At 40.1% G+C, this 17,181-nt stretch overlaps 1 protein-coding gene across 13 annotated transcripts in view; it reads right to left on the bottom strand.

Moving 5' to 3' along the window:
• Window positions 1-17,181, bottom strand: part of ZMIZ1 (zinc finger MIZ-type containing 1) — a 482,416-nt gene that overhangs the window by 192,992 nt on the left and 272,243 nt on the right. For 12 of the 13 annotated variants that reach the window (XM_067539605.1, XM_067539685.1, XM_067539667.1 and 9 more), the window contains one exon: window positions 4,227-4,340. The exons of the other annotated variant lie outside the window; for it this stretch is intronic. In XM_067539605.1, the coding sequence (XP_067395706.1) occupies window positions 4,227-4,340 (114 nt within the window). The remainder of the gene's footprint in view (window positions 1-4,226; window positions 4,341-17,181) is intronic. 13 annotated transcript variants of the gene reach the window in all.

Here is a 17,181-nt window from a genome sequence, read left to right as displayed (position 1 = left end):
GTCACAGGTAGCTTATCCTTATCCAGGACCAATCACAGAGCCCAAAGCGCTTGGCTTTCTTTGTCGCCTCAGGTGAAGAGTATCTCTCCCCCTCTCTTTATAGTCCAGTAAACCTTTGAAATTTATTCTTCTGAAGTATATCCCCAGGTAAAGTAGCTTTCCCCCGCTGGGTGTAGATGCCATGCTGGTTTCTCCCTCACTTGTGATTTTTACCATGTAAATGGATCTTCCTGAAGCTGCTGATGCAAATGAATAGCCCACTGGTTATCTCCAGAACTTGCTTGAGATGTCAGCCCCTTTTCTTTGCCTGGAAAAACTGTTTATCAGCTTCCCTGACACATCTGGCTGAAACACGGTTTAGTCACGTATGTCCAGCCCATCTGCATAATGCTTTGTAGGTTAAGCATACATATGTCGTGCAAGAATATTTACCAGAGAGTTATTAGTTTTCCAGTGCTCCATTATGTGCCACTTTTTAGATAAATATCATGACAACTGTGCGTGGGGTGCGCTGAGCTGGTCAGGCCTCAACTGGTCAGGCTGCATGACACTCACTGCTACACACCAGGGAGGCTCCATGCCATCTGGCCCTGGGGTGCTCTTAGGGTCACAGCCACACAGACCTTGCTGGTTCTCGTATAGCTTCATTTAATGGGACTGCAACCCGACTGGAGACCCTAGGCTGCAGTTATCCAGGAGCTTACTCTGAGGATCCTGGACGTCCACTAAAGAGATTTGGAGATTTTCCACCAGTCTCCATAAAAGCTCCTGAAACTGTCTATGATCATCCAGGGAAGATGGAGAGATTGGAGCGACCGCCTCAAGCAATGATGATATCCCTCTAAGAACTGATGTTATCATTGGATCCAGCTCATCTGCCCCTTCTTCCATGGGCTCAGGGGGTGCAGACTGGCCCCTTGGAGCAGAAGGGCAGTAAGATTCCCTGTAAGAACAGATAGATTCTAGGTCATGTATAACGTGTATGAAGATCCCAAAGGCACCAATAAGGCCAGTATGAGCAGTCAAAGGGGGGTTGTGATGGTCCCCAAGGTACTGGGAACCACCAGTCCAATGAGAAAGTTCACTAGTGGAGGAGAAGCTGGTTCCACTGAAGAGGAAAAGATGAAATCCTGGTCCATCAGTGGTGCTGATGGATCTGTGGAGAGGAAGCTGCTGCTACTGGACAGGATAGGGGATAGAGTTCTCCCAGAGTCCTGCACTCCCACGGGCCTTTGTATCTCCCTGGTTAGGACTGGTCCCAATAACAAGGGAGATTGTGGGTCCAGGAGGATGAAGCTACTGTTTGGAAAGGCTGCGTCTCGTCATTCCATACCACCAGAATAGGTGTAGACAGTAGGACCTTAGAGGGAACGTGATGGTACCACCCATGAAAGAGTTGCCGGCATCATGGTACCGACTGTCCCCATCCCCGTCCTTTGGCTCTTGGTGTTTTATTTAGGTGGTACCGCAGTTGGTGTCGAGGTCAATGCAGAGACCAGTACTGAAGGAGATTTGCTTCAAGATTTTTTTTTTTTTTTTTTACGTGACCATGCGGCTTAGGAGTGCTTATACCCTATGGCTTGGGCATGAGGGTCAAGCCAACTTGGATGGGGTTGGGGAGGGATCTCTCCTCCTAGAGGAGGGAATCTGCTTTTATGTCTGTGAGAGTGCCCCTTACTCTCATGAGGGGACACAGCCAAAGGGTCCTTCCCTCAGCCTCTCGGCACTCCAATCCTTGCCAACTCTGCCCAATGTACAGGGGGTCTCCCTGGCCTGGGTCTGACTGGGACCTCATCGCACACTCCACAAGGTGCTTCTGAAACCAAAGCTCGAATGCCTGCCATGTTCCGGTGGGAAAAAAGCAGCAGATACTGCACTTGGTGGAGATGTGAGCTTCTCTGAGGCAGCGCTGGTGGTCACCCTGAAGAGGAGCAGGGGCAGAAGCTGCAGTTTTTGAAGTCCAGGATAAGTCCCTTGCTGAGAAACCAGGAGGGCTCCCTGTGAGGGGAATTCTAACACTAACGTAGGAACTAACAAAACACTAACTAACAGGAAAAAAGCAAGACCAATACAGAAGTTTGAATATTTACAGGTTAAAGAAGAGAAAAGAGAAGCTCCAGACACTGGAAGATTTTGATTCAGACCTTGAAGTGCTAAAAAGGAACTGGAGAGACAAAGGGTCCTCGCCCTCCCCAACCTTTATACCTTCAGTGAGCAGCACGTGGAGAGCAGGGGCATAGGCCAGGATAAACGGAACTCATTGCAAGAAACCTCTGATCTCTGCCACATGAAGTGTAAGCAAGCCCACACTGAAATACACGTACAGACCAGCACTCTGATCCAGACAGAGAATTGGCAGGGATCATCTTTTTATTCTGTGCTTGTACAGCACCTAGCGCAGTGGGGTCCTGGCCCGTGATTGGAGTTCTCAGGTGCCACCACAATACAAATAATAAAAAAAAAAAAAATAGACAAATGAATAAATAACAATAAATCATTACACAGGGAAAAGCTAGGCAACTGGTCATGAATGGTATCTTGGGATCTAAAGGGGATTAAATGGGTGACCATCTGTCACATGCACAGAGTTGAGTCAATCAAATGAAATAAATGTGGGGTGGGCTTGGGTGTCCCTTTTATTTCTTGCTCTTACTGAGCTGTGTTTATCCGTGAGGGTAAGATGTTAACCCACAGACACAAGAGTCGACATGAGTTCATAATGTACCAGTCTTTCATTTGTGAGTTAAGTTACAAGTGAAAGAAATGTGGTTTATAGTCCCCCACCAAATATCCATAATCTGCAAAATCACCCTATAGTTTGGCTCTACACTTTGCCATGACTGGGGGCCTGTTCTTGCAGAAACGAAAAGATGGGGAAGAAGTTCATGTCAGGATGAAGGTACTTTAGCGGAGCTACTTGGAAAAATATTGCACAGAACTGGCCTACGTTATACATGGCTCCAATCAGGCTTATTTGTCTCCTTTTCACAAACAACAAACTCAGACACAGCATTTATCAATAGCCAGATACAACATAAACAACATAGGGATAACATAACTGCAGCCATATTACATCACGTGTGTATTTTGATAACTCAGGGTATTTGCTGAAGACAACTCACAGTTTAAACAGCATCAGAAGTCTGTGGAGTCCAACATTTATAATTCTCTTAAAAAATATTTACCGCCTGGAAGGATGATATGCAATTCTTATAGATCACTGGATTCATTCCATCTTTTGACATGGAAATTTGAGAGATGCTATACTCTTGAACACACTAAGATGGAGCCATTCCTTAACATTTGGAGTCCTACCTCTGAATCTGGCTCTTAGTAACTGTTATATGTATGCACTTTACAAACTGTCTGAGACCAACTTGTGTATTTTTCACCAGATAACAAGCATCTGTCAACACATGTGCTGAAGGATGGTGTTAGGTTATATAGGTGATCTATTTGTTTCTCTTGCTATTTTGTAGGCTTTTGTTTTAATTTATCTTTATTATGCAGTGTTGTTATGAAAATGGTGAGAAAGCTTTTGAGCATCCCTGCCCCATCCAGAGTTAACTTGACCCTGGTGAATAATTCTGGGCCGGATCCTAAATTTGCCAGGGAAGCGACACCGTTCAAAACAAAAATTACCGCTGTTGGAGACGCTGAAATGTACATTCTGCATTTGATGGTTGCCCTAGGATGATCATATTCGTTTGACTCACACAGGCAGTCCCATTAGAGTTAACAGCGCTCCCATGAGTAGTAAGGCAGGATTTGACCCATGTCCGCATACGAAACAAGCTAAACCAAATTAAATGGATTTCTCTCGCGCACTAATCAGCGGATGGATTATCCCTGGTTACCTCAGAAGAGTGCCCTTCCACCCACTTCCACAAAAATAAGCAATAGGGAAGATATGTCTGAAATGTTGATGGCTTCCCGAATTAGTGGCTCACTTAATGCCCAGGTGGATATAGAGAGATGCAGTACAGCTGTATAAGATTTTCCCTTCCAAATGATTTATTTCTTATTACCTTCTTATGCTGCATGTTAAGTAACATTAGTCAACCTGATCACTAAGCACTAAATAGATACTTGTACGCACGGATTAAAGAGCCTTGTGTGGTACAAAAACAGTGACTAACTGCAGACTCAGTTACCAGGCTTTGACAGACAGCACGCAGGGTAATTACAGAAAGGAAGAAATGCCATCCCAGAAAGAGCTGACATACCGTCAAACAGCCCATCAGACTCTGCTCAAAAGGTCTCTGGAAAGCTCGTGGGTCTCCACACCAGTCCAGGAGCTCTGTAGCTGCATTATGGAAGTTTGCAGGATTCTGTAAGTGCTGAAAAGGGGGGAGATTAAACAACATGGTAAATAAATAACATTAACTGCTAGATGCATTCTCTTCATCACACTTTCAAAGCCAAAAAACCCAGGAGATGATAAGAGATGACGTCCTATGAGTGGATGAATACAGTAGACTAACTTAAGTCATTTTCTATTATCTCCATATCACTCCTGTAATTTAATTTTATTACTTAGATGTAATAACTCAACTGAAAGTCCAGATCAAGTTCCCCAAAATTTCATGAGTTGTGTCCATAGATGTAATGTGTCGAACTAGGGCACCACGGCTCACCAACCCCAAGACCGGGCAGACTTGAAGCTCACTCTGCATTTCAACTCTTTGCCTCAGACCCAACTCCAACTGCTGGAAAGGGGAACACAGAACCAGCAATAATTTCAGAACAGCTAGATTTCAGAACCTGCCCACTTATTGAATGTGGATGGCCTTGCTATGGACATTGCTGATACTTATTCAATAGTTTGCATAACTTAGCTAGTGTGCTGTTGCAATAAATATTGAGACATTTGGGGGCTGTAGTTAAGATAGCACATGGAGGAAAATACTGAGATCAAGGTACAGCTGTGACACTGCTATAACTGAAAATACAAAAGCACATAGAGTGTTGAGAAATATCAAGAGGAAATCTCACAACCTCTGCAGAAGCAGGATTTCATTAGCTGGCACAACCTGGAGAAAGAAACAAATTTAACTGATACTCTCTGGTCCTCCCCTACACTGGCCACATGATAGTCCTGTTTTGGGAGACATTTAGTAGTAAAACTATTTAACTCCATAACTCCTACTGTCATACTTCAAAACCACTTTAAAACCAAAATGCTTTACTTGAAAACCAAAACGCTCCACATTTTTAATGTGGCGTGGAATTCAATACACAGCAAGAACCTTGCTGTTAAATCCCCTGAGAAGAGAGCACAATTTGTCAGGACTTTGAAAACAACTGACATTTACATATATCCATATCCCCGTCTGGGTTTGTATAAGGTCACCCACCCTCTGAGAGTCTATGTACTGGTGCAATTCTCACACCCAGGATGGTGATACATTAGGGCACAAGAGAGGAGCCACATTGTACAAGTCTTCGCTTGTCGGGCCTTCATTTGTAAGGTCTTTGGGGCAAAGGCCATTTTTTATTTCATGTAAAGCACTTAGCACACTTCAGGTACCAAATGAGTATTTGCTATTGCTGTTAATAGTAAACTAATAAATACAATTATTAAAATAACAATACAATTAAAATAAGAAGAAAAGAAGACAAATTCCTTCATTAATGGAAACAATCAATACCACAGCATATGAGCTGGGCCCTACCAAATTCATGGTTCATTGTGGTAAATTTCATGGTTATGGGATTTAAAAAAATCTTACATTTCACAGTTTCAGATATTTACATTTGAAATTTTACAGTGTTGTAACCATGGGAGTCCCAACCCAAAAGGAGAGGGGTTGCAGTATTGCCCCCCTCACTTTTGCACTGCTTCTGGTGTATATAGGGTTTCCACTAGCCTTTGGTGAGATGGCTTTGAGCTAAAGAGCCAATGCTTTCTAGCTGTGGCTGTAACGGACTCATAGCCTCTGCAGGTTGGGCATAGGAAAGGCCCTGTGACACACACTCAACAGTAAGTTACATGCTTTCTCTGATCAAAGGAAGCTCAACCCGACCACCCGAGGCACACAGCGATTTGAATCCCAGACGTGCCTCTCCTTATGTGGTGACTGCCATCTTCCTATACGTCCCCCTTTTTATGTATTTATTTAGCTAAGAGCTGAAGGACATATTCTATTTCCAGGAGAACAGCCGCTGGTTATACCAAAATTCTGTATGTTATATCTGTCCTTCATATCTTGCAATGGAAAATGCAAAACAGAAAACAAAACAAAAACCCCCAAACCAAAGCTCATGACTGAAATACTACACACCATATGCAACAGGCAATTGCCAGCGATTCCCACAATTGCCATTTTCAGGGGATTGGATCAAAAAGGGTGAACCACTGGTAAATCATGCATCCTCTCTGGCATATCCAAATATCCAACATTGAGAGTTAACTGATTTTTTCCAAGCCATTTGGCTTTTTGCTGCGCAGATTTTGTATAAAGGGGATTTCTTTCAATGTAAAACTTGAAGAACTGTGCAGTTCTACAGAGCCAGCAGTGTTGACAAAAATCAGACTCAGTGATGACCCAAATCTACTTTATTCAATTTATACATGTTCCAATAAGACTCCACAGTAATAAAAAATACTGATATTAACTCTAAAGGTCCACTTATTTTCTTTCCCATGTGTGTCATCACAGTCTCATGTAAGTATCTTCCCAAACATGCTACACAGCCCTCGCAACAGGTGTGATGTTTTATCTAAAGCCACAGCTTCTAGAGACAAGAGCTCACATGGGAAACTCAGCTTTCATTTTTAAAAAGTATGTTCCTAGCCTTTGTGGTTGCAGAGGCAAGTCTGAAAATGTGCACCCTAAAGGCTCAAAACCCTGAAGGCAAACAAAAGGACACCAGTATTTATCAAATACTCAGTATTTTTAAGCCAATCTGATGATTGGAGGGTGAAGGGAGGGGTGTTTGACTCATTATTTTTGAATATTTGGAGTTGGCAATGCTGAAAACATATGTCCTACATCCAAAATCTGTTCACATTGAAGGCTATTCAGTTCTCTCCGCCTCGTATTCTCATGCCAGAAAAACCAAATAAATTATCTCCAAGACAGATGAGTGAAAACATGTATAACTCCCACACCAGGGCGTGACAAGCTCTTATGTCTGTGACCTTTTGGATCACGTTACACCAATCCTAGTTCTATGGAGGATCTTTGTCAGAGGCCCTTGTATTGACAAGAGATGACTGGTATGTGGGACAGCAAGTTTGAAAACAATAGAAGAATTAAAAAAAAAACAAATAGACGTTATGCAACGTGTATCTTCCCTCTCAACATGGAGCCAAATTTATACCATGGACTTCCTCTGGATTGCATTTTCAAAGCAACATTTTCATGTCAGTTCAATGAGAGGAGTCAAAGCTATTTGTATCCTTATGAATATTAGCAAATCCAATTAAACAAACATAAGACTGAGCTCTTTTATGTCTTTTATAAAAAAAACAACAGGCCAAGTAATTTAGATTATTGGTCCTGATGGTAGCAAGCAGAAAGGTGAAACGTGGGGAGCCTTCAAAGCTGTGAATGTCTATTGCAAAATCTCTCAATATCTACTGCCATTTCAATCCTCCACTCTCATTCAGCAGAAAACAAAAACAAAAACCAGCTCAAAACCCTTTTAAAACATTATACACCAACTGCAACTTCTCCTGCTATAATGCATCTGTAAAAATTGCAGAGAAAGAAAAATGTGGGCATAACTGGAGCACAGATCAGACTGTGCTAATCACATGCTGTGGTGGCAGCAAAAAAGATCGCATGCTACAACCTCAATAACACAAAACCAACATTAAATATAATAGAGAGGAAAAGTGGACTGAAAGCTGCCTAATTACAAACAGCAAAAGCAGCTATAGTGCTGTGAAATGGGGCTAATGATACTGACCTCCTTTGTAGAATACTTTGAGATCTGTTGATGAAAAGCACTATGTATGAGGTAGGTATTATTATTATCCTGAGGCATCTCAAGATGTATTCACAATTACATTGTAGGCTATACAAAGAAAAATTTACATTAATACGTAAAATTTAATGCACAAAAAAACACAGAGAAAGGACATGCTACTTTGATACCTAAGTACGTACAGGTGTGGTATGGACATGCTTTTGGGCATTATTGGTTTCCCCACCTAGACTAATACATACAAAATCATGTACATTTAAAAATATGTGATATTTCCATCGGACACATTCGACACTGAGACCAAAGAACTCTCAATGCACAGCACAACATGGTTATTTTTTGTTTCCGGCTTGAGATTGATCAATGCATTTCATTATCACTTCATCAGCTCCTCCTACAGTCATCATTCAGAATATGAAGAAAAATTTTTTTTGTTTGTTTTACTGATCATCAGGTGACACTCGTGGCTCAACTTCAGGGTGCTGAACTTGAGATACCTTAGAGCAGCCTGATTTTCAGAAGGGCTGAGCACCTTCCCTCTGAAAAATGAGGCCCCCTTAAGAAGTCAAGCTGGGCACTCAAAAATGGAGGCACTCAGAATCATTCAACATTTTGAAGATTTAGGACATCATTAAAGAGTCCTCCAACGTGAGTTTAATTTTCACTTCACTGTAACATATACTGACTCCTACTTAAAGTGAGACTATCAAAAATCAATATGCTTTTACAAGAGTAAAGGACCAAAATAAGTTTGTTTCATTTTTAAACTTCACTCTAGAGATATTTACTCATCTCAATATGCTATCACAGCAGAAGCTACCTCAAAGTGAAGCTACTAATGCAACGTTGATGGCGACTTGGACTTCAATTAATCATGCATTATGCAACTCTCACTCAAGTCTCCACCTCACCAACCCATTGTACTTAAGCTACTTTTTTTGCATGGTCAAGCACAGCAGGGTGCTATCATAAACCATCCATTAAAATATGGGTCTCTACCAAAAAAAATTATACACACACACAGCATGCTGAAAACTTGACGTCCTACATAGCAACTGTGCTACTGAAAATTAATTTATATGATAGTAATGCAAGATGAGTGACCCCTGCCCTTTGTCAATTCGGTCAAAGACAAAGAAGTCCCAACCAATTTAAAGGAAGAAAAGAACTTGCCAAAACACTAATGCGTTTGATCTCTATCCCCTCTGAGTAGTTTCCAGAGCAAAAGAGAAAGCTGATCCTGTACAGTGTAAAGAACCTGTTGTAGTGGCTCCATGAAATCTGTCATGCCAAACACCTATTTCTCAGGCCTTTCTAATTTTCTCAATAAATAATTTTTAAAATAAATAGTTTTTTGGTCTGAAATTTATCAGGATTACATAGACCAAAGGTGTCTCTTCTGTGGGCGGGAATGGGGAGTTGAAAGGAAATCATGCATGAACCAAAGCATTAATATGGAGAAGAGATCACATCATAGGAAATGTTCCTCATGGAAGGAAACGTTCAAAACAACTACTACTATAAAAAAAATTGAAGACGTCAGCACTCACTTTGGGCTATTACATCTAATGCAATAATCACAAAAGAAATTATGAGGCTAGCTGAGCTCTAGGTCCAAAGCTTAGAACCACAATATTTAACCTGTGCCAAAACACAGTATTTAACCTATGCCAAAATTAATCTGCCAAGTACACCCTCGTTATGAGGCATATGTCACTTGGGGCCCAATCCTGCTCTCAAAACTTCAATAGGCACATAATCTAGCCCTGAAGACTCTAGTTTGAAATTAGGCCCCATCTACACAGGAAAAATGACTGTATTTAATAACCTTGCTTACACATAATTTTTAGAAAATGTTATGGATGAACCACTTAAAACATCCCCGCCAGCCAACCAGCCAATGGATGTCGAAGGAGAGGTCAGAGTGTGTGGAGAGGCAAGGATGGAACTTGATGGAACTGTGTAACCTAAACTGGAGCACATATGCTATTATTCTAATGATGACACAATTCTATTTTATCCATATTGGCTCGCCAGCCATGTTATAATGCAGTTCACATACAACAACATTTAAGTACATATTACTTCTTATTTTTTCATCACCAACAATGTGCTCAACACTGCAGTGAACACTTGTATCAAGGAAGTCCCAGGAAACTCACAAGCTAAAACAGAAACAAACAAGCTGAGACACACTGTAAGAATCAGAGTTATTTACAGGGCTGATCTTCCTTATTACTTAATTTTATCATAAAATCGCTGTTGACAAAACATCACAATTTCATTTTTTTCAAAACCTATCAGAACCTTCCAGTGATGTTTTCAGAATTGAGTCGTATAAATAAATGTTTCTTAGGACTCCAGCTGATTTACCTGAATGAAACTGAGAGACTTAGACACACAAATATCAGCTATGTGCAACTATATATTTTTATGGGCAGGAATCACCAGATGGTGCTGTTAAGTCTCCCAAGGTCTTTTTCTTGCAAACAAATTTTATTGTTTTTTTGATGCAGGATCTTCTATAAGGAAGCTGTCGCAAGAAGCAAAGGAGTTTTTTCTCTGCCTTAATCTCTCACTTCACTAACTTCTTGAGGCAGGTTTGTTCCCTGGGAAATTGGAATTGGTGGTTGGGCTGAGATCCCTGAAAGAAAGGATTAATTCTGTGCAGTTTGTGAGCACCTCTGCTTTGGAACTGGTATATATATGTGTAAATAAAAGAAGTTGCATTAAGAATATACCTAAATTCTGCATCACTAATTTCTCCTCCAGTGGGAAGCCTACCTGCAAGGCACTGACATCTGATACCACTCATCTGTTGGCATATCAATCTACACACACATACCAATATACACCAGCTCATGCACACGTATGTGCAAGACAGGCACATGTAATAAAGATTTTAAATTTTCAATGGATCCCAAAGCACTGTAAAAACTTAAAATCATATTCCCTGTATATACTGAGCTCTTTACACCCCCACACCAAAATGCATGCCTTTTACAACTGAAACCTTGACAAAAAATGTAGGAAGACAGAATCAGTTACCCGGAATGAAATACAGGTAGGATTCCAGGTGTAGCTCCTCTAAACACAGATTTCAATCCAGATGTATGCCGATATGTTGTAGATATAGCAATGCAGTAAATACTGGGACAACAGCAGTGCAAAATTAAGAGCAATTACAGAGGGCTAAAGTTGTCATGCATATACCAAGAGACACTAACATGACAGCAATAATATGGAAAACAAAATAATCTCAGTGCAGCCTCTGTGTTTTTATTTGTTACTATGGAAATTAAATGTGGAATTTTAATTTACAAGCTTGCATTTTTTTGAAGGGGAAAAATATTTTTTTCTTTTCTTTGAAACATGCCAGGCTCGGAAGACACAGAACTAATTTACTGTAGCTTAACTGCTGCTCAAATGGGATGTCATGCAAATAGGGTGCTTCTGAGTAGCAAACTGCTTAACTATGCTAAACATGTTATTGCATTTATTTATGTGATGTCGCATCAAATTATGAAGGCTGATTCAAGTTGTCTGTTTATCTTGCCCAGTTACGTCTGCTCTGTGTCTCACGTCTTGCTTTAATTGAACTGCTGAATGATAACGTAACTAACCACACAGATGCTAAGCCATGTTGCTAGATTCTAGGTTAATTAACAGTGGCCTACAGTCACTGCATTTCTCACCTGGTTAGCCACTGTGGCTCCTGACTACTGTCTGGCTTCACTAGCCACAAGAAGTCTTTCAATTTTGTATTAGAGTAGAAGAATATACTACCAAGGAATGGATCTTTTCACTGCATGGAAAAAGACACACAATATCAACTTGCTCCAATTAACCATATGTTGCCCTTTCTACACTAGGAAATTAACCCTTGACTCCAAGAACTCAGGATTAAAAGGACATTCACCAAATATCATGAGTTCCTTTGCGGCAAAGTCCATTAACACCAGCTGACAATCTAGCCAAACCTATCTACCCCTAAAAGCCTTTTTTCCATCTCTGGCACTCCCCAATGCATTCCTTTAGTACTGAAGACGAGGGGTCCAGATCCTTTTGCAGAGTCTACCAGCCAAGAAAACTTTTTTTTGCTGAAGATCAAAAACAATCATTTTTATCTAAAACCAGTCAATGTTTTCTAATCATTCCATCTTAATATTCATCTGGACTTGCTGTTCACTCTGCTTAATGAAAATATACTGCAGTCTTGAATACACACAGAACAGCAAAAAGACACATAGGAAAGATTAGAAGGATTCTCTGCAACTTAAACAACACTGGAGTAAAATTAGTGTGGTCCTGCGTACTAGATAAAGCAGGCTTAATGCTGAAATTAAAATAATTTGCCTATTGAAATAATGTAAACACAATTCTCATTCAGACACCCTTGCCACTGAGTAACTGATGTGAGACAAGGCAGTTCTTTGTGTATAACGTACAAATATGTGGCTATTAGATCTAAATTTGATAGGTCACTCAGCATCACATGCAAGCAGCAAATGACCTGCATAACAGCCATGTTCATTCACGTTAATTCATTAATAGAGCCTTTTATTAGTTTAAAAGCTGAAGAGTCTCCATGAGTAAGCCCAGCCATGCCACCCCCCGCCCCTCCTCATGTCTGGATAACTGCTATAGTTCTTCATTCATGATTTAAGTCCCTTTCTCACTCCCTGATATGCCCTTCATTGGCTCCTATGGAACTAAAGTGGTGTTGTAGAAATATGAGCCACTAATTGCTGATGTGCTTCTAAAACAGAAAAAGCCATGACCCAAAATAGGAGGTTTTTGTCTTTTGTGATAGTCAAGTAATGTGATTATACATCTGAGAGTCTGTATACGTCAGGAACTATACTTAGCAGATTAAAAACACAACTGAAACCAAGAATCAAAATGTCCTTTCTTTCTTCAGGAGGATAGAGGGGAGTATTGAGCTATTTTCTTTCTTTTAGGGAATTGAACTGTGTTTATTTACATATGGCTATACATAGTTCAATTCTCTAAAAGGAACAGCTCTGCAGACCCCTTAAGTAGCAAAGATTGTTTTATATTATGGGTAAATAAAAAGGTTCAAGCTGTGAACTTCCCATCCAGAGATAAACTTTCCCAAAATGCAGATGCTTTTCTGATTCAGACTAGTCTTTTAATCGATAAGAATACTTTGCAATTGTATAGAGCATCTCTTTCATCTGAGACTCCCAAATCGCTCTAGAAATGTTTATTAAACTTCCAAGCACTCCCTATTATCAATGGGTAGACTGAGGCACAGCATTTTCAATGACTCGTAAGAGGCCACAGACCTAGGAATAAAATCCACAGCTACAGTGAAAACAGAGCACCCTTTGATCCATTTCAGTATTTGCAGTTCTCATTTCAAGAAAAGGAAAACAATAATAAACAGAGCACAAGGAAAGCACATTTTTATCCAGGGCATTTAAATTAAAACAGGAACAATAGTCAGCACAGACAAGCAGGGTCAAATTCAGTTCCAGGGTAAGTAGCTGCCACTGAGTAAAATTTGATGTACCTGGGTTGAAAATAGGTGCAAGGAATAGTATAATATTTAGTGAGGCAGCATCACTTATACTGATACAAAACTGAGCAGACATGCAAACTGTTCTCAGTTTACACACCAACGGACCACACTATGGGCTTAACAGGAAAAGCAGCAAGAGTGTACAAAATAAAGCAGTGCTTCTCAGCTTAATTATTTCCCTTACTTTTCCTACTACAGCTAACGGGTTTGTTGCAAAGCTCCATTTGCTTCCCACCATTTGTAAGTGAAGTTCTTTTTTTATTTTTATTTATTTATTTATTTTTTACATGAACAGTGAACAACAAATCCATTTGTAGGGTGCACAAATTTGGAAATTTTGACAAAGAATTTTTCAAATATTGTTGCTGGCTTTTGATCAGTTTATAGAGTGATCGAAATTTTTCAAACATAGGAAGTTACAACGAGAGACGGTTCATGGGAAAATGTATCATTACCTTTTTTCTGAAGTTTTCGACTAGCTGTTTCCCAACCCGCTTGCCCCCAAACAGGCAACTGACCTCAGACAGAACAAAATCTGGCCCACACTGAATCCTGCCAAATCATGTTAAAGATATTACTCCCATTAGAACATTGCTCCTGTGGGCAAGGAATCACTTGCAAAACAAAGGCCACACTCGCAGTGATATGCAGATGTTTTTAGAATTGATTCCAGAATTTATCCAATTCATTTTTCAAATTTAAATAGGGTCGAGACCTGCAGCGACGCCAGCTAAGCCACTTTGCTGTCTTGGTCCTTTAGTTTAGATTACAAGATTTGCTTTTGGGTTGGGATGGATGGGAATGATGTGTGTCTGGGGGCAACTCCACCCTGTGCACCTAGTTTAAAAAGCCAGGTTATGTGTCAGTGGTATATTCATCATGAGCCTGTTCTCGAAAACCAGTGGCAGAAGCTAAAAGAGCAGAAATGAGGATTACTGTTTGACTTTGCTGACCAGAATTACATCTGGGTTATATGCTTAGTATATAAATAGCTGCAGTACACTCACTGACCAGAATTATATCTGGGTTATATGCTTAGTATAAAAATAGCTGCAGTACACTTTGAATATTTCCAATAGAACCTTTGTCTCCTATTAAAGAAGAAAATAACAAATGCACTTTCTTTATAACAAAAATTATCCGGTCGTGTTGCACTATGTTCTGTTCTGCCAAGCAGGCCAATGTGTCTTTGTGGTTTAAGACCGCCTGGTGTCCCACGCTCATAGCCAGCAGGGAAAACAGACTCACTTTAGTCAGTGTCAACAGCTCATTTTGCTCAATAGCAATGCATATATTCAGTTACAACAACATTCACCAGTCCGGTCTTTAGCCATGTCACCGTCACCACCTGAGGAATGATAACACTCAACCTGGAGCTCTCAGATCCGAGTGGTACACATAAGGGAGGCCTGATTTGGGCTTCCCTTTCTGGCTATTCTAAAATGGAAAAAGAGAGATGTCAATCACAAGAATACTCCCCGTCACTTAAGGCCCCATAGAAAATGCCAAACATCTAGATTATCATTATTGGACACTGCTCTTTCCTTCAGAGAGGAGAAAAGTATCATCCTTCCTTCCCAACATCCCTGGGAGGGGCAGAATGTGGCGAGCAAAAGAGAAGCAAGAAGCCACAAGATAATTAGAGGTTCAAGATAATTAGAGCATAGTTATCAAATTGCATCTTTAATCATATTTTCACGACCAGGCATAATGACATAAAGCTTCAGTATCTCCTGGCACAGTTTTTTGGTGGCACTTCAGGACCCTTTGTAATGATTATGTGGTTCTTCATATCTTCACGTCTGAGCATCACTGCCTAAGGTTATTACTAAAACCAAGAATATTATGAAATCCAGTTTGCCTAACTGGTGCACTCCACTCATCTCAGAGAATGAAACTGGACTGGTCAGTTTCATTTTCTGGCCACCTTCACCTAATTCACATGTGCTAGCACAAAGCACTAGTATTGGGTATTATAGCACTGCTGGAGAACTTCATGTATACTTACACATTTACATTCAAAATATATTAAAAATCAATGCCTGTACATGAGTTCTAGGTGCCCCAACAAAAATTAAATGTACAGTCACTCATATCACTCATAAGTTCACATACCAACAAGAAAATACACAGCAAACTATACTGCCCCTTCCTATTCCACCCAAAGCTTCAGCAGCTCCTATTAATTATGTAAGATTTTGCAGAATCCCACAAATTTGAAGCAGTTTTGGAGCAGGAGGGGTAGAGGAGTGAGTTCCAGAACGAATGGGCTTTCAAAGAGAACACACTCTTCACTAGCATCCTCTGTCTGACGCCGGTGCCTGGGCAACAAGCTACAGCACCTTTGCTGATCTCGACTGCAGAACAGTGATATGGGAAAAGGCATGGTCTCTCAAGTAGGCAGATCCCAAGCCATTTAGATCTTTGAGATGCTGGCTATTGTGAAATTTAATGAAATGTCACGAAAACATTTGCACTCATACTGGACTTTATACATGTCTCTCCCCCTTCTCCTCCATTTGATCTCCAATATAAAAGGTTGTAATAAAATATAACACTATGAGTGGGGGAGTCAAACATTTAGCCCCTTCTATTGCTGGGTAGGTAAATACTGTATATTGATCACTCTGGTTTGCCAGAGGCTTTACGCAAAGAAAACCACAGCAAAGGTATTGGGGCTCTTTAGCCAAGGACTAATTTAATGATACAGGAATGTCCATCTGCAATGCCTGTGCCATCTAGCAAGGCAGTTTCAGTTTTTAAATATCTCAACATGTTTCTGAATTACTATTCTCAAAGTATCTATCCCTCAGAAATACACCAGGTTGCTCTATGTGGATGACACTCCAAACCTTTACTTCAGATAAAGTTGTTAATGGATTTTATTTGTCTCGTTTACATGAAGCTACTTGCATAATGTATTTAAAGTAGACTATGTGGAGACAACAGGTCAGTAGGGTCCTTCACCGGAAAAATTCCACATTAGGAATAATTATATAATTTGAAACCGAAATGACAGCCTTTTGAATTATCTGAGTTTATTCACAAGTAATGTCTGAACAGTTCTTTGAAAATAGATTGCTACAGACAAGTGCTAAATACAATTGATAAGTAATTTTATAGCATCTTCCACGGGAGGATCTCAAAGAGATCTAAAGACATCAATGAAGGTCACAATACCCCAAGCATGGTAGGAAAGTATCATTTCTGTATTATTCCAAAAGCTGAGGCACTGGGATATTAAGTGAGTTGCCCAGTAGCACAAGGGTAGCCAAGAACAGAGTTGGCAAGAGAAAGCAGATGTACTGACTCTAATTTCCTTGTTCTTTCCAATGGAAGAAATTCAATTTTTACTCTATTTTCTCAATTCTAGTGGCATAAGAGCAGTAATTTCCTTGAAAAACTATAAGAAATCCTCAGCAAACAGTCAAATTATGTATACTGTATTGGGTTTGACATGTACTTTAAAATTTTTTTTTTTTACTCATTTACTAAACACTTTAAAATATTTCTTTATCATCTGTCTTCCGTGTATTTCAGTGTTTTAGCTTTATTGTTTTAATCTCAAAATCCATATAGAGAAAATCTTCAAATGAATATTCAAAAAGATAACATGAACTGATGCCACTGTAAGCAGACACGCATCCAAACACGTCCTACTCCGACTGGCACACATCAGCAAGTTAAACATTATTAACTTA

The sequence above is a fragment of the Emydura macquarii genome, unplaced genomic scaffold (assembly GCF_026122565.2).
Source record: "Emydura macquarii macquarii isolate MOO-44397 ecotype Brisbane River unplaced genomic scaffold, CSIRO-AGI_Emac_v2 contig_67, whole genome shotgun sequence".
NCBI lineage: Eukaryota > Metazoa > Chordata > Testudines > Chelidae > Emydura > Emydura macquarii.
The sequence above is the reverse complement of the archived record's forward strand: the minus strand, read 5'-3'. Positions and strand labels throughout refer to the sequence as shown.